Source organism: Lipophrys pholis, assembly GCF_963383615.2.
Source record: "Lipophrys pholis genome assembly, chromosome: 1".
Lineage (NCBI taxonomy): Eukaryota > Metazoa > Chordata > Actinopteri > Blenniiformes > Blenniidae > Lipophrys > Lipophrys pholis.
Genome location: NC_137635.1, coordinates 5499935 through 5518682, shown reverse-complemented (window position 1 = coordinate 5518682; position 18748 = coordinate 5499935). Strand labels below are relative to the sequence as shown.

General features: G+C 42.3%; 1 protein-coding gene across 1 annotated transcript in view; it reads left to right on the top strand.

Annotated features, from left to right (window-relative positions):
• Positions 1-513: 513 nt before the first annotated feature.
• The window catches only part of atrnl1b (attractin-like 1b), a gene marked incomplete at its 5' end in the record, with an annotated part of 69141 nt that continues 50906 nt past the window's right edge, over positions 514-18748 (top strand). The window contains 16 exons of the mRNA XM_080464704.1: positions 514-746; positions 4362-4445; positions 4865-4978; positions 5381-5509; positions 5890-6098; positions 7203-7377; positions 9012-9099; positions 9864-10125; positions 12169-12352; positions 12478-12632; positions 13804-13888; positions 14106-14320; positions 14480-14598; positions 14823-14955; positions 16768-16955; positions 18296-18509. Of these exons, the coding sequence (XP_080320830.1) occupies positions 514-746; positions 4362-4445; positions 4865-4978; positions 5381-5509; positions 5890-6098; positions 7203-7377; positions 9012-9099; positions 9864-10125; positions 12169-12352; positions 12478-12632; positions 13804-13888; positions 14106-14320; positions 14480-14598; positions 14823-14955; positions 16768-16955; positions 18296-18509 (2587 nt within the window). The remainder of the gene's footprint in view (positions 747-4361; positions 4446-4864; positions 4979-5380; positions 5510-5889; positions 6099-7202; positions 7378-9011; positions 9100-9863; positions 10126-12168; positions 12353-12477; positions 12633-13803; positions 13889-14105; positions 14321-14479; positions 14599-14822; positions 14956-16767; positions 16956-18295; positions 18510-18748) is intronic.

Genomic DNA, 18748 nt, shown 5'->3' with positions numbered 1-18748 from the left:
GAGGACCGGATCCCGGGGGAAGGAGCATCGTGAGAGCCCGAGCACATCCCTCTCTCGGTCCGGAGGATTGTTTACGCATTAAAATGGCTGCTGGAAAGGCATTTGGAAGAGAATGATCTTCTCGAATCAACGCGTTACGTTACCGGGCACAGGCCAAACTGCAAATCAGCTAATTGTGTATTAGCTGCTTCTTCTCAGCCTGAAAAGCTTTAGTCAGTTTTTTTTTTTTTTTTTAATTCTTATAAGATGAAGCTGAATTCCTCCCAGTCAGAATCTATGCATGCGGTTTGAAAACAGCTAAACATTGGAATTTCTCAGCCATTTCTCGCCAAAGCAAATTTACGCGCAGCCATAATCTTGAATTATGTACGACTCTCAAGGAAACATGCAGGACTTGTTTGTTGTAGTTGAAAGATCCCGAGTAGCTTTTCTCACAAAGTAGACCCCCAAAGCCCCCCCCCCCCCCCCCCCACCACCCCTGTTGTCTCTCACTCGCCCTGGAGAGGAAGAAAAATGGATCCAGGGGGGAAGTGTAGGAGTAAACTCTTTCTCCACGGACCCAGACTGTCCGTCCACAGCAGATACTTGGTGGTCTACGTGTTGTTCCACTTCGTGCTGCTCGCTCAAGCCTCTCCGGCCAAAGCCTGTGACAAGAGCTGCCTCTCGGGGAAGTGTGTCAACGGGTCGTGCGTCTGCGACCGGGGATGGGTCGGGGATCAGTGCCAGCACTGCCAGGGGAGGTTCAAGTAAGTCTCTGCCCTCAAAAAAACAATCACCCGCATGTCCCACAGCACTGATAGCAGCCAGTGAAAGTAGGTTAGTTTGACCCAGTAGCAGCTGGTTTTCTAGTAAAGATCACTGTGCAAACACTCTGTGAACCCTGCTTTTTTTTTTTTTTTAGGAGAAAAGTACTTGTGACTGAATGAAATGGGGATTGTTTTTCTAAAAGAAAACAAATAACAGGAGAAATATAGTCTACTAAACCCAAGCCCACCTGTTGAATTCTAAACAAGACTCAATATTTAAAAAAAAAAAAAAAAAAAAAAAGTTCTCGATTTTATCATTGAACATGTAAAAGAGACATCACATTGTTCCACTTGGATCTCGTCAGTTTTTCTACCAACATCAGTGCAAGTAAACATCATTGGCACTGGGCCAACAGTCCTCTATGTACCTTGCTTATTTATATATTTTTTAGGAAAAAGTACATCTGACGAAATGGAAAATGAAATGCTTGCAAGGTGAAATACAAGGCTGCTGATCAAAACTAAGTAACTCAGTTCTCGGCACACAGTGTTCTACTTCAAAAAGTACAAAACCCACCTTAAGTACCAACCCAATTTGGGCGATTTTCTTTTTTCTTCTTTTATTTATTTATCAGGACATATAATGGTTAAGTACAGTAAAACATGTAATTTTTTCCCGGTTTATAATCTATTTTTGTTTTAAGAAAGACAAAAAATTCACATTTTTCCATTGAATGTGATGCTGGTTTATTCAAATTATGAAGAGATCCAGTCAAGTCTTCCAAAATGCCTCTCAAAAGCATCACCTTCATAGTCAATTCCTTAAAAAAAGCAGGTGAATTTTCTTTGATTAACAGATTAAAAAAAAAAGCACATTTCCTCATTGAATGCATCAAAAACTGAGCGCAGTCCAGTCACATGACCTATAATGCCTTTTAAAACACCACAGTCTTACAATAAACACCGAGTTGGGTGACATTTTTCCCAGAAAGAAAATTCAAAAACATAAACTCGGTTACTGCAGATGTGTGCAGAATGACAATTATCACATGCTTTATGTGTACTGGTTTGATTTTCTCTCACACAAGAAGACAAATTGTTGAATGACTGCCTTGTTCACTGCGATCAGACCAGACAATGAAGACGCCGCCATCCACCGTCGTATTGACTCGGTGCCTCATGCGTTTCCATTGATTCCGGATCAATCCCCCCCCCCACCCCTCAAAATCTCTTTGCTTTTTGCTCAGAAAGGCCCCTGCGTCGTTCAGGAAACGTCATTATCCAACTTTGATTTTACACCTGTTGCTACAGTCCACCGATTGCTCTTAGTGGAGGAATATGTCTTCTGGCTGGAAGCCATGACAACACACGACAAGGGACAGCGTGTTATTGGTTGTCTGCAGCGTACAGAACGAGGAGGCTGGAATGCAGCGGCAAAACTAATGGTAATAACAATCTTCATCCTGAGGAGAGCATCCTAATGGCCTCGCGCTGCACCTGAGGAGCACTCTGCGGTGCCGAGGCGCCTCGATCACAGTAATTACCATCACCCCTGATGTGTCCTTGGTTTAGCATGGGTTGTCATCAGGACAACCTTTCATCACCCCCAAGACCAGCCGCTGAAATCAAACCTTAACATCTTTGCTGTATCGGAGACGTGCGTATTAATACTGCGCCACCCGGAACCAACGCGTCCAAAGGGGCTTCGCCGATTCATGGCTTGTTTACTGTGTGTTAAAGTTTAGCAGGAGCAGGCCAAACAGCTTTTTTTTTCTTTTAGGAGTATTGTGTTTCCCTGGGAGGTCCACGGTGCAGCATGAAAAATTCATCACTCTTGGATGTCTACACAGCCTTAACTCATTGCCAGTCGCTCGCTGCTGGCTGTTTATGTCACAGGTGTTAAGCTGTCGTGAGTGCAGGTTAACTTCAAATAAAGAGGAGCAGCACCGAGATGCTCCTGAATATTTAGGAACATAAGGCCCGCTTCAGGCAGGTTATAAACAACAGGTTTGTTTGTTGTTGTTTTTTTTTGTTTGTCTGGAGCTGAATGTTCAGGGTGAATTTTATGTGTAAACATTTTTAGACCATTAACTTGTCAAGACGTCTGACATTAGAATATTGTGTTGTTAAAAACATTTGCCAGAGACATCATTTATACCAGGGATGGGGAAGTTAATGACTGTTAGGGCTCATTACCAGAGGGCTAAATTGTAATGAAAGGCTTTTGTTTTTGCAACACCTCAATTTTTTTATTTATTTTTTTTATAGCTGATGAGTATAGTCGCTGGTAATTAACCCACCTATGACATTGTTGTATGTCATGCTGTCACTTTGTCTTGGTTTTGACCCCCCCCCCCCCTCCAAAAAAAAAGAGAAAGCTGTATCAGCCTGCATCTTGGAGTTAAACTTACACCCGGAGCTCCTTGTGATCCTGGCCCAGTAACTCATTACTGAGTTCCTTTCTGGGGATGACACTCTAGTTCAGTCTGACAAGCCCTCTCAGGAGACCGCGGATTGAATCCTTTGGATGGCACAAAGTGACCTTGAGCTTACTGTCGTCTTTTTTTCTTTTTCTCTTTTTTTTCTTTTGGGGGCTTCTTATCCGGGATCTTTTAATCCGCAAGGCAGTGTTATAATTGGACACTTTAGTCGACGCTTCTGGGGTAGTCTTCATCAAGAATAGAGGTCAGCTGATCGGATATGGAGTCGCAAACTATTCACTTTTGGGGAAATAACTTTGTTTAGAATTGTCACAAGCAGAAGACCTTCGCCTCTACAAAAGAAGAAACAGTAATTGGTTAACCGTGGAAGTGTTTATTCAGCTGCTCCTACGCTGGATGCTCTTCATACAAGCAACCCTGATTCAGCCGCGGTCAAGACTTAACCCGGTGCACCTGAAATACTATTGAACCCGCTCCAGCAACAGAAACTTTGGAGTTTTTGTTCACCACATGAACAATCTGGCACCAAATTGGCTGTTATACCTCACAATGACAGGTCGAGGGATATAAAACGAGGAAAGGAGAACAAGTAGAAATGATAAGCTCATTGTAGATAAGACCATATCAGCATATACTTGTCTGTCTACTGATAAGTAGTAACAATCAGCTGCACAGTTGTGATTTTCTAATCTTTGTTTTTTTTCCACGATTGTTTTTAATTTGAGATTTTTGGCTTAAAAATACTCCCACCCCTACACAGTTTATCTTGTATCAATTAAAGAATAATATACAGATTCCCAGCCTTTTTAAGATGAGTTTATTTTAAAGCATATCTTGAAACTCAAGACTGAACACATTCAACTGTTTGAATTAAAACCATGTTGAAAAGATCCATTCTCTTCAACCACAGCGGCGAGTTTATTGGTTGTGGTCAAAGATGCTTCTGTTTTCAACACGAATCAACTCTGATCAGTACGTTATGCCTCTTCCCACTATGCGAGCTGTGGTGAATAAGCTGCAGATTAGATGAAAAGGCTCATTGTTGCCTCACAATATGAGTCTAAACACACCACAACCAACGGCCATTTAAAATAGTCCAGTCTTTGCAGAAACTCAATTATGTCACTGAGACTCTATAAAGTGTTGGTACTCACTGTTTGGGTTCTGTGTTCAGGTTGACCGAGCCTTCGGGATACCTCACCGACGGGCCCATCAACTACAAGTACAAGACGAAGTGCACCTGGCTCATCGAGGGCTAGTAAGTAATTGGGAGAATTGTCAGCCGATAGTTCACCATTCCTTCTCTCTCTCTCTCTCTCTTGTTCTTAGCAGTTAGAGAAATACAGAGTCTTCCTTTATCGTTTCATGCTTTTAATTGTCGCGACCGCCACTGATAAGATGGAGCTGTTTCGAAAGTGCATTACCGAGATGGCGATAAACAAAGAGCGGCCCGTCGCTCCGGGATCCTGCTACATTTTAGAAATGGAGAACAATGCACAGAAGGTCCATTAAGAGTTAAATGAAATCGATCCTTTGAGAAGCACAGAAGTAATAAGATGACAATTTGAATTTTGCTAACTTCCAAGTAGCCAGCGGTAATCGAAAGGCTGTTGATTGAGTTTTGCATTCCGTTGAAGGAACGTAAGCTCATCGCTTTGTCGTCTCTTCCTCCTGCAGTCCAAACGCGGTTCTGCGGTTACGATTTAACCACTTTGCCACCGAATGCAGTTGGGACCACATGTATGTCTACGACGGAGACTCGATATATGCGCCGCTGGTCGCTGTTTTCAGGTGAGAAGGTCAAAGAGATGGAACCTTCATTTCATTAGTTAATACGCTCACTGATCTCTGGTGGCGTCTGGTTTCTTTCCGTCTTAAGTGCTTAAGGATAGTTTCCATTAGTGGGAAAAAACCAGCATGCTGTCAAATAAAAAAGTTCAGTCAGTAAATGAGTTTTAGTTTGTTTTGAGTAATGAGTATGTCTGAAAGCACTAAAAGGTTAATTCCTGTGTATTGATTCTAGAACAGAAGAAGCACTGACTGTTTGAAAAATGTAGACATTGACTCCAGTTTTATTGCCTTTGTTTGTAATTTAGTCTCCATTGATTGTCTACAGAGAGATTTAATGAGAAGTTGTTACTGTAAAACCAAGGATCGAGTTCTGATCAAATCCTTTTCTGGGTTTCCTCCCAGCGGCCTCATCGTGCCGGAGGTGCGGGGCAACGAGACGGTTCCGGAGGTGGAGACGACGTCGGGCTATGCACTATTACACTTTTTCAGCGACGCTGCCTACAACCTGACAGGATTTGAAATATTTTACTCGTAAGTACCGTGAGCGGTTCATGCGTTGGCTCAGATTTTGAAACAAGCCACAAGATGATGTACATTTTTTTTTTCCCATGGACCCCAATTTCTTAGCCACAAGTGTTGAGTATGGGATGATTTGTGTGCCATTATAACCCACAATAAGCCATTCCATGCTTCTTCTGAGTATTGCAAATAACAGAACAAGTATTAAGTCCTTCTCGGCAGCAGTCACTGTAATGACCACTGGCCTGCTCAGTGGTTTTTGTTTTTCCTGCATCAGAAGTCTTTTTAATCCTACTAACAATGGCTAAATGTTAAATGATAGTCATCAGTCATCCCCAGCTGTGCATTTATTATTCTACTACATAATGACAACACACTGTATTTCTATCCAGGATCAACTCTTGTCCCAATAACTGCTCCGGCCATGGCAAGTGCACTCCTGGGAACTCGGCCGCCAGCCGAGTGTATTGTGAATGTGACAAGTACTGGAAAGGCGAGGCCTGCGACATCCCCTACTGCAGGAACAACTGCGGCAGCCCCGACCACGGCTACTGCGACCTCACCGGGGAGAAGCTTTGTGTCTGCAACGACAGCTGGCAGGGTAGGAGCCCCGACGTGTTGCATCATTTTGATCAGGAAGCTTCAAAGTGTGGGAGGATGAAGCTTCAACCCCATTCCAACTCTCACTCTGCATGTGCTTCATCTCAGACCAGATAGTGAGGAGAATTGATCAGTTTTAATCTGGGCTTATTTCTTCATATCATAAATACCTCTCAATAAAGGTAAGAAATACAACAACTGATGGTTGGGAAAAGGAACCCCCCCCTGATTCCTGACTTTACTTTTTTTTCTGCTGCTGTAGCATAACCTGAACCAGGGGTGTCAAACACAATTTTAGTTCAGGGGACACATGCAGCCCAATATATGTGGTAAAAATGTCTATATTTTTGTAAAAAACAAACAATTTCTATGGTAAATTACTACAATCTTAACATGAAACTAAATTTAATGAAACCTTCAAGTGCAAAATACCGTGAAATGTATAGAAATCTTCCCTTATTGCTGTTTTGTCACAAACTCATCCTGGTATCACCGATATCTCAGCTCGGGTCTCGGTGTTGTGTTGAGTCCGCTACTCCTATGAATTTCTTAAATAAAAAAACCCCAATGTTTTCATATCAGCGTTTCAATCATATGTGGTCCTGACACCTAAACTTGTAACGATGCGTTCCCAGATTCAAAAGGTTTCCTCACGGTTCTACACAATGTTCATTTGCAGTCATTCAAAGTGCTGCCGCAGCTCCCGTGTCGTCTGTGGTGATTGTGAAGCCAGTTGTAATGAGCGACGCCATCGCAGACGAGTGCAAACAGCTGTGTTGTGTTGTGTTGAGTTGTGTTGTGCTGTGCTGTAATGCTGATTGGTAACATGTCGATAAGCCCTGTGACAGTGCGTTATTATGCGCCTCCAGCTGGAGCGAGCCAAACGCTTCTGCATGATGAAACTTGACAGGCTCATTAGCGGAGGCATGTGCCTTTCTAGCATGGTCGCCGTTCACGCGGCTTAACCTATACGCACCTTCCTGCTTGTCATGTTCGTTTAAGGGGCGACAGTGCCTCTGGAAGCAAGATGTTAATAATGATTATTTGTTGCTTTTGTTTCTTCAATTTCCTCTCTTTCCATCCTGTGTTCTCCCCCCACCGACAGGTCCAGATTGCTCTCTGACCGTACCTTCAACAGAGTCTTTCTGGGTCCTACCCAGCGTGAAGCCCTTCGGCACGTCTCTCGCCAGAGCGTCCCACAAGGCCGTGGTGCAGGAGAAGGTCATGTGGGTTGTGGGTGGCTACACCTTCAACTACAGCTCCTTCCAGATGATTCTTAAGTAAGTAACTTAAACCCAAATGATTGTCTTCAGGAAACTTTTCTCATCAAAATGTACCATCTGTTTATTTGCTTGCTCAATGAAATTCAACACCCTTTTTAGCCTGAAAGAAAAGTGGTTTTGTGCTACTCCGAGCAGTCAACCGTATGATAAGATCAACTGATGATGGGCTTACGCTTACTGTAGAGAAGTATCCAGTGCGGGGACAATCAGGGGGAACACCGGGCAATCTGTTGCTTTTGGAAAACTGAAGACAATGACAGATATTCAACATCTCTCACAAGACTGTAGCGTTCAGAGCCACCCATGCTTGTGCGTTTGATAAATTTTTTATCTTTTTTTATTAATTTTGATGCACTGATGAGAGCTGAATGCATCTGTCTTGTCATTACTGTGAATTCCCTTTGATCAAACAGCCACCTTTAGTCATGAATCATACACTTTTCGATTCTTTTCTTCATACATCCCATTGATCTGCCGAACAGCTCATATCCTCAGTTTGAAGGAGGCTTGTACTGTGTGAACAGTCTGGTCTGTGGCCTTTATCATAAGCTTTAGAAATACATCCTGCGCAGCTGTTGTGGTCTATATTCTGGAGCATAACTTCCACCAAGATGTTGTGGGCTGTGCTAAATGTAACACAATACTTGTTGGAAGCCTGTATTTGGTCCGTTCAGAGCAGGGACTGGGAACTTCTTAATGATATAGAAATACTTTGTGGCATTAAAACATAGACTTGATTCAGAGTTCTAGATATTTATACATGATAATGCTATTATTTAGTTGTCTGACTCACATCAGTCAATCTTACTCAAGTCTTCATTGGGAACTGCTTTTTTTAGATAAAGTTTCCTTTTCTGCAGCATGTTTTGGATGTTGGTGCTTAAATGCTTATAATGACATCCGGCTGATCTTCTTACTTTGAGCACCTTGTTGCACCAAGATATTTTTTTTGTTGCCTTTACACCAGTTTCCTGTTTCATTCCCACTACTGAAGCCTTTCTGGTTTGAAGCTGTGATCAAACTCAATGTGTGTAAACATACCCTCTGACAAACTGTATCAACAGATAACCTCGTAGCTTTAGCAACACAACATCAATGTGTTGTAGTTTATGTTCCATTTCTGCATATATAAAGTGACTGAATAAATCCAAAAAAAAGGTTTAATATTCGTAGACAACTCTTTGGATAAATTGGAAAACTAAAATCTACACTTAGCCGTGTCCTATTTCAGGTTTTCTAACCAATGTTTCTCATCCTCATTGCTCAGATAAGCTCTCTCCATCTGCTCTGTGTTTGCTCATCGCTATACGTCGTGATTCCTGATGCTCCAAAAGCATCTTGTACAGATTGCTAACGTGTGATGACGTGACCAGGTGTTCTCCTTCTTTGCCCACAGTTGCAAACATTAATTTCTCAGCAGATGTTCAGAATTTCCAGCTAAAAATAAAGAAGGAAACTATGAGCGTTTGTTTCCCTTTAATAATTCAGGAGGTTATGAGGTAAACATCAATTTGTGTGAAGTCAGAGAGACGCGTGCAGTGTTTTGGAAGCGCCGTAGGTAATGGGTACATTCTGTGCACGCTTTGGTTTGTGTGTGTTGGTGTAACTTTTTATGTTGCTTTGCCCCGCAGCTACAACCTGGAGAGTGGCATTTGGAACACGGTGCCCATCAATAGTGGCCCGGTGCCAAGATACGGCCACTCACTTGCACCCCACCAGGTAAACGCAATCCAGAAGGCTTGTAGAAAACAGAAAGTGACCATGGGAGGGAGAATTGGATGTTTTATCGAGCTTGTACTAGTCTCTGCACATCATATCATAGGATTTTGTTGACTTTTTGTCTTTCTGGGTGCATATATAAATGGTAGATGTGTGTGTGCATGTTTAAAATATCCTTCACAAATAGAATTTTGTTAATTGATTTAACACATGCCAACTTAAATAACTGATGGTGATATATTGTAGATGGGTCAGACATCCAGAGTGATGCAATCTGGTGATTTTCTGACCCAGATTTATTCAGATCTTTTAAAAATAATAATATAATTGAACCAATTTTCCCATAAAAAGTCCATCATAACCTGCCATTTTTCCCCTCATGTTTTATTTCCATGAGGCAAACAGGCTCTAATCATTTGGTCAGATTTAACTATGATGGAGTCTTTTCAATAAAGAAAAGTCCCAGACTATGTCGAGTATGAGCATTGTTGAACAAAAAACACAGTATCTGCTAAATTAATGAAATATTGTTTAATACCAGTTTCATGCCTTGATTCTATCAGTCATAGGGCTGTATTATTATAAAAGGAATAGAGTGGGTAATGGCCTAGAAATCTTGCCACTGTGACTGAACATATGTGTAGGTACGGGAATGTCAACTAAGGCTTTTCAGAAAGGCACATTCACCATTAGGTTTTGACATGTTTTCGATTTTTATGACGGTGTGTGTCAACTCCTCTCATGTGCTCTCGTCATCTGCTCAGGATGATATTTATATGTTCGGCGGGAAGCTGGAAGCCGGCTGGGGAAACGTGACAGACGAGCTGTGGGTGTTCAACGTACCCAGTCGGACGTGGCAGAAGAGGAACCCCGTGGTGAGCTCTCCAGCCACGGCTCAAATATACGCTGTGGAGGGACACTCGGCCCACTGCGTCCTTCTGGACAGCGGCGAGGCTATCATGCTGGTCATCTTTGGCTACTCCCCAATCTACAGCTACATCAGCAACGTTCAGGAGTACAATCTGAGTGAGTCAATTCTACTAAATGACACTTGTTTATCTCAAGTTTTCCCCAATGTTCACATTGTACTTATCACATTGTTGTAAAATGTGTTTATTTGCAACCTCATGTAGCTTAAAATGAGCTTTTCATTTTCATTTCATTCATAAATCTGAATAAATAGAATAATAAATCAGCAAAAAATATTGCTAAGATCTGTCTTGAGTCATAGATGACTCCACAAATAAAGGATTTCAAGTGCTGCGAAACCGTGAGACGTTTGGAGCAGCTTCAATTTGTAGTTTATGTCGTTTCTTTATAAAAGCTTGTGCTATTTCTTTCAATTGTTTCTTAATCTTAATACACAGCTCAATTAATCAGCCACAGCAGACAGTGTGGCTTTGAATACGAATGGCAGTAGTAATTAGGGATGTGTACAATTAGTCGGCTAAGTGATTAAATGTTCACTTGTCGGCACCTGAAATACCGGTATTAGAGTTTCAAGCCCGTTCACATGAAACCCGAAAGGTTTCACAGGTTCATTTACACAACAGGGCCAGGATGCACAGCATTTACGGCATTTGTGGCTTTTCTGTGTGTGTGATCATTTTCAAAATGTCTGAATCTGAAACTTTTCTGAAACGAAAACTAGAAATGATGCCTTCTTCAGTCTATCGTTGTGGTGTAAAAGGAACTTTATCCCAGTATGAGAAGCGCAACCGTCATGCGACTGCCTGCCACTAGTCGGAGCTACAGAGCTGTCGGACTGCGGTTTTTCCATCAACAGAGTTTGTCAGCACTTTTATCTACATAAATTAAAACAAAGTACTGTGTAGGCTTCTCTAAATGCACTCAGTATTCGTTGCTGCTGCGATTACCGGTATGTGTTTTCGTTTCAGAAATGATTTGTGTTTACACGGCAACATTCTGAAGATTATGTCCGTTTACACAGCAACGACCAACCCCAAAAAACGATGTAGTGAACATGCCTGGCTACAGGTTAGAGCTGTTGTTTGTTTTTGTAAAGAAACTGCACTCACATGTGCAGAGAGCAGTACTCTATAAACATTAACAATGGAAGAAAACACGGACATTCCTATGGACAGACAGTGGAGTTGGATTGTTATTCCGGGTGACTCTCAACTGTAGAACCACCAAGTCCCAGGAGAAAATGAACTGGGAGTCTTGACACTTTGGAGGCCGTGTAAACGTGGCTCCGAAGCAACTCAAAGGCAATTGATATCATTTACCCTGAGACGGTGTAATCCCACCTGGTCTTAGAAGATAACACGGCTCATCACAACATTGACCTTCTAAGATTTACCTTCCCTTTACCTTTGTGGAAAGTAAAGACTTTAAGCAGTTGATATAATACGTTGAGCCTGAACACACAGCACGACATTGACAGTTGACAGTAAGCTTAGTCGACAAGTATTAATTTGAATTTTGCTCAGTTACCTGAATATTATTCTCTAGGACCATGTCTTGTGGTCTCTTCTTTCATTTTTTATTTTTTTTAATTAAAAACCTGTGAGGGAAGTTGTTGAGGATCCACCAACTAAGATGATCTGCAGCCCGTTTCTCTTTTGTTGTGAACTGTAAGAAAGAAAAACAATGAGAAGAAATCAGAACATGAAGTGCACACAGCAAAATAATGTTAGCTCCCCTGACAGTCTATTTTTGAAAGAAAGCTAAAAAAAATTAAACGGATCAAGGATGTTTATATTCTAGTCTCTCAATGAGAAGAGATTGTGTTCTTCTTCAAGGATACTTTTCTTAAATCGCGTCACTACTGAGTGCTATTTGATTTGTGGTACTTTTAAAGTAGAGGGGGGCATGTTCCAGATTTGATTGACATTTTCAGGAGCCGGCCACGCTGCATGTCAGCTATAAACAACCGCCGCGTTATTATTGATGTAGAAGAGAGAAAATGCAAAGCTGCGTATGTATTTCTCATGAAATGCAGATTTGTGAAATGCCCTCGGTTTTGCAACGAGCCATCACACGTTTGATACCGTTTTTATAGGAAGATGGTGTCTTTAAAGCTCTCCCTTCATGCTTCATTAACAGGGTCCAACACGTGGTTGGTGCCGGAGACCAGAGGCGCCATTCCCCAGGGAGGCTACGGCCAAAGCAGCACCTACGACAGCGCCAGCGGCAGCGTCTATGTCCACGGCGGCTATAAAGCTCTGCCCGCAAACAAATACGGCCTCGTCGATGACCTCTACCGATACGACGTCAACACACGGACATGGTGAATCAACACCTTCCTGTTCTGCTCACCTCATTCATTATGCATCCCAGAGGCTGTGTGACACCCCGTATTACATGCCGCCGCTTTACAGTCGTCCTTGACACCCCCCCCCCCGTGCGTTCCAGGTTCATTCTGCGAGAAAGCGGCTTTCCACGGTACTTGCATTCAGCCGTGCTCCTCAGCGGCACCCTGCTCATCTTCGGTGGCAACACACACAACGACACGTCGCTCAGCAACGGGGCCAAGTGTTTCTCCGCCGACTTCCTCGCCTACGACATCGGTAGGCGTCGCCACGAGGGATGAATTATGTGTTCTTGTCACTTTGTCATCACATTTACAGATTAGTTGAAACAACAATGTTTTTGGGTGAAGCTGACAAGCGTCAGGATTTCCTTGGGAATTGTAAATTATTTACTCCATTAGCCTGAGGTCTTGTAGTTTTACTTATTCATTAATGTGTTATTGTGATTAGAATGTAATAATCACTGGAATACCTTCAAGTAATCACATTTTTCATTATCCTCTCTTTAACTCCAACTATGACAAGTATTAGAAACCTTTTACGTCATATGCTACAGAAAACATTAACTTATTAAAGGTGTTGATTTGGTGATGAATCAAATTTTTGGGCTATTTTCAGATGCAAAGTTTTGGCCAGTCATTTTTTATTTTAATTACATTGGATTTTAATCGTGCCACAATGCTTCTTTTTTTTTTTCTCCTATATAATCGTTATGAATTGATAACATTCACTGAAAATCAGACAGAAAAAAAACTGCTTGTCCTACTGCTTAATTTTTTAATTTATATTTTATGTGGTTTGTCAGTCTTTTATTTATAAATGGCACTTTTGTCAGAGCCTCAGTCCTGACGTGACCTGCTCGTACAGACGAACAAAAACAAGATGTCACATAAAGAACACTTTGTGTCTGAAATCAAATGTGGAAACCACCAAAGTCAATGTGTATTGATTGTTTTTCAAGTAGTTATTAGACTGAGAGGACTTGGAAAAAGACCAGAATTTCTGAGAAAAGTCATTTGTAAGGCAGTGGATGCACATGTTTGTGGTGTTGATTTATGCAGTGTGTCCAGTATGCAATTGGCTGGATTTTAGTTTTTATGTACATTGTATTGTAGTGATTTTTGGCCTCATTGATTTTCACCAACTCAGATGAATAGAAGAATTGGCCACATTGGAATTAATCAAACATTTATCAGATTTAGCAGAACATCAGTGTAGCCCAGATCTGATTTGTAATACAAATGCCTTTTGTCACGTGTGCTGTTTGACAGAAAAGTTGTGGAGAGACACCAAGGGACAAAAAATAATTAGATTTGGGCCACATTCTGCTGCAGTCTGGCTGTTTTTGTTCACAGTTTAGGATTTTAAAACAGTGGAAAACCAAGTCACTTACTCACACTGCCTTGTTTTTTTTCTTTTTTTTTCTCAGCGTGTGATGAGTGGAAAGTCTTGCCAAAACCGAATCTGCACCGGGATGTCAACCGCTTTGGTCACTCTGCTGTGGTCAGCAATGGGTGAGTGCTGGATGTGGAATTCTGCACACTGGACAGATGGTGGAATCTGCTTCCAAGTCTGTTTGTGGTCGTGTGTTGCTTTGTTTGATCTGGTGGTGATATTTCTGCTCTGTTGATGACGTCTGGAGCCGTAATATAAATAAATCAACACACCATATACAAGGAATAGCGACAGTGGTTTCAGCTCTTGCTTTTTCTTATTTGCTTTCCTCATCAGGTCCATGTATGTGTTTGGGGGCTTCTCCAGCGTGCTGCTCAACGATGTGCTGGTGTATCGACCTCCCAGCTGCCAGGCCTTCTTGGCACAGGACCGGTGCGAGAAGGCAGGGCCAGGGGTTCGCTGCATCTGGAGCAGGGGCCGCTGTGTCCCCTGGGAACCCAGCATGGCTGACGGCAGCCTCAATCCTGCCCCGTTCTGCCCTGCCAAAGCTGGTGAGGAAAAACATGAACAAGTTTCAAAGTTGACTTTCACATAAAGCTCCCCGCCTGCTAAATCTCTTACTTGTTATGTGTCCCAAGCTGGGTTTGTATTTTGACTATCTGTGCGCACAGACACTCCCTCCAACGCTGCTGCTTCTTCTGTGTTTGTAGTCACGGTGGACGAGTGGTGCTACAGGTTCTCGGACTGTGCCAGCTGCACAGCAAACACCAACGGCTGCCAGTGGTGTGATGACAAGAAATGCATCTCCGCCTCCAGCAACTGTACATCTGTGAGTTCTCCAACAGGGGGCACCAAAGCACTGCTGTTTAACATTAGTCTTTCAGAAACACACACACACAACCCCCCCCCCATGATTTTCCTGAGCTGAGGATTTTGGAGGGAAGAAGGATTTTTGTGCCGTATTTCTTTATACTCTCTGAATGAGTGGCTTCTTCAAAAATAACAGATTTTGCTTTTAACTTTTTTTTTCTTTGTGTCTTTCTGATGCGGTAGAACGTGAAGAACTTCACCGAGTGTCCAGTGCGGAACGAGCAGGTGTGCAGCAAGCTCGCCAACTGCAAGAGCTGCTCACTGAATCTCAACTGTCAGTGGGACCAGAACCACTCGCAGTGCCACGCTCTGCCTGGTAAGCTCCACCTCAGACCCAGCAAGGGTATTCTTATACGAAAGAATCACACTGAAGGCTTTGGATTTGGTTTTGAGTTTGACACACACATGCACACATACAGTCAAGGACGGGTGAAGGTAAAACAAATTTTTTTTTCTCTCTTTGTCGATGTCAATATGGTGCTTACATTTGGAGATAGACCTAACGTGGTTGGTTCCATAGCATCCACCCAGCTTCTATACTGCTTTAGGTTCTTGGGAGCAGGAAGTGGATCTTAACTGGAAATGGGTGAAAGCAGGGTTCAACCCTGCATAGGTTGCTGGTCCATCACAGAGAGATGAACAACCACACAGGAAGACCTTGCAAACTAGTCAAATTGGGAATAATCTCACTGTGACGCGATGTTAACTACTACACCAACTTCCATTTCAAAATATCCATTAAAAATGCTGGTATAATTTCTAAAGCGATGATGACTCCATGTCCAGTAAAAAAAAAAAAATTTGTGGGGTGCTTTAGAGTCCAGTATGCACATTAAGTGGAGAGAAAGAAAAGGCTTAACTTCCTACAATTATGCTTGAGTCTATAATTATTGCAGAAAATTCAAAGTAACAGTCAAGTTTAGAGCAATTAGCTGAAGAAATCCTTTTAGTCACGATCGACCAGTCTAAAAGCTTTTTCTCAATGTACATCTAATTTTGCTTGTTAAATTTCATTGATGTGACTCTGTCACTAGTTCATATTAAAAAATGTCTTAATCTTGAATAACACTGGTGTAAAGAACCGAAAAAAGATGTTTTAGGATTGTTGTTATTGCATTATACCAGAAGTTGTGAGATATTGTTTCAGGACTGGATCATTATGGAAACATAACGGAGGGAAATATTCACATTATTGACATGTTCACTGTAATGAACAGCTTCACTGACGTCTGAAGTAGAAGGGGATATTAAAACAGACATTCATTGATTTTCAGAGTTGTCCTTACTTGATCAATTTAAGAACAGAAAGTGAATCAAATCTTTTCGTGACTTTTGCTTTTGCTGATGTTAAAAATGATTTAACGTGGGAAGTTTTTGTTTCCTTCTTTGGCTGCAGTTTAAACACTATCTGCCGAGTGTAGAGATGCATTTTCAAGATGTCATCCTGATGTTGTTTATCAGACCTGGCAGTGCATTTAGTTTACCTCGCACCAACTTCCCCCCCACCCCCACCCCCGTTGTTGATGTTGACGCTGGCTGAATCTGGAGAAATAGTGCTGTCACTTTTTCCATAATTTTCAGTTCATGAAGTCTTGTCGCCTGAGGGGGGAGTGCAGTGGGAGCTGCAAATAATGTGTATATGCACCTGCTTGTGTGTGTGTGTGTGTGTGTGTGTGTGTGTGTATGTGTGTGTGTGTGGCCTGTACATAAATTTCTAATGCCTGAATGTAAGTTGCTCATCGCACACACACACAATGCGTACATTTAGAGCAAATCGGTGCCAAATACACACATGCAAAATCAGCTACACACACACACACACACACACCGCCCTAAATCTTTCGTCCCCTGTGATTTCTGATGCTTGCTTTGCTCTCCGTTTGCAGCCGTTTCACCCGGGGTATGGCGCTCCCCCTTCAGCAGTGTTTAACTAACAGTCTCAGTTAGTGATTTCAAATATTGACTTCAAAGAATTTCTCCTGCCGCCCTGTAAATGTTAAGAGAGTAATGATTTCACTACCACCTCTCTCTCTCTCTCTCTCTCTCTCTCTCTCTCTCTCTCTCTCTCTCTCTCTCTCTCTCTCTCTCTCTCTCTCTCTCTCTCTTCCACCCCCCACCCCCATTTCAGCCCAGCACTGTAGTGAGGGCTGGACCCAAGTGGGTGAGGCCTGCTTGAGGATAAACTCCAGCCGTGAGAGCTACGACAACGCCCAACACTACTGCAAGAACCTCAACGGCAACATCGCCTCGCTCACCACCTCCAAACAAGTGGACTTTGTGCTCGAGGAGCTCAAGAAGCTCCAGGAACAAGACAAGGTAAAGAAAAATGAGTACATGTTTCCCTGAGCTTGTGACCCCCCCCAGCTGCTCAGCTTGTTTCGAGTATCCCGAATAAAACTTGTTCACACCTGATCTGTTGTGTCCGAAACACATTCTCTCTCAAACAGATGATATTAAGTTACAGGTTTTATAATGTGCACACTGTGACAGGTCAAGTTTACAGCACCGTGTTTAAAAACGAGTCAGGAGTATTTATTTTCTACCCCCCCCCTTTTTTTTTACTGGTTCAGCCTGCAGAATTCTTTTGTCTGTCATTCGTCACTCTGTGCTCCAACCTATATGATTTACTCAGCTTTTATGATTTCTCTTCACTTCTGTCAGCAGTATAGAGCAGACTTTGCGGTAACGGTCATAAACATCATCGCCAGTGGTCTCTAACTCGGACCTTTACAGCCCAGGTTGAACAGGAGTGGGCTCAACCTGTAAAAAGTTAGCACATTGATCTATAAATAATGTTTTGCTTAGTAGTGCCATGAAGTATGAGTATGTTCTGAAATTCTCTTTTTTTGTTTTTATCGCCTGAAGAAATTTAAAAAAGCACCCCCCAAAAAAGCCAGTGGAAGCCCCAGTGGAGGAATGAGAAACAGCAGCTACTTTCATTGGAAAATTATCTAAGACTTGACAGCTGATTCTCTTCTGCTTATAGTTTTTACTTTGATTGGCACTTTTGCTGTAATGTCGAGCTTAGTTTACATTTCCTTATACAAATACATTTATACATGCAGACTGGACAGCTTGCAGTTCTATTTTGGACTCATAATTTGAATATATATTCTGCACCAGAAGATCTCAATTATGACTTTATTATTAAAATATAAATCCCAAATGACAGTAGCAGGCTCATCATTCAAGCCTTTTCAGTTTTAATGAAATTGTTGAATTGTGCTCTCGGACAAACACTCACCTTCTTGTCCCTCACAGATACAAACGTTTCCCGCAGTGACAGACGAATCTACTGATGGATTTTAGTTTGGTCATGCCTCCTGCATTCAGGAGAATACCATTTGTCGTCAGTCTGTTGAGTTGAAACTGGGCTGTTTGTTCTGAGCAGACCCTCGCCTTACCGTACTGCATCATTTTCCCATTACATTTAAAGTTGATTCCTGAAGGCAAATAAGTAATCATATCTGTGAAATTGTTTTTAGTAGACTTTTAATGACATCTTTGGCAGTGTAACTGCAGCAGCTATCCAGTGTTCTACTTCTTTTTTTTTTTAAATAGCACAATTGCAGAGAAAAAGGAGGCACACTTATTAACCTTTTTTAACTAATATTTGAATGCCAGTATGTGTTGAGCCTTTTGTTTTGTGTCCACAGCGGTTGTCTCCATGGGTGGGCTTGAGGAAGATCAATGTGTCATACTGGGGTTGGGAGGACATGTCTCCCTTCACCAACAGCAGCCTGCGCTGGCTGCCAGGCGAGCCCAGCGATTCTGGATTCTGTGCCTACCTGGAGGAGCCTCAGGTGTCGGGTCTGAGGGCCAATCCGTGCACGTCCACTGCACATGGCCTCATCTGTGAAAAAGCAACTGGTGAGACGCGCACCCTAACAACTACAGACACATTTCAGTGCTTTATGGCAACAATACATCCGTTTTTATACATTTCCTGCAGAGTTACATGCCTACAACTTGGCTAATCCTAATGATAATCTAAACCTAACGGAAATGTGTGTGTGTATATAGACTTTAGGTCCCGACAACAGGAATTAATACACGTTCACATGTGTTACACTCAACAGTGGAGACGGGATGTTTTTATGACTGCTATG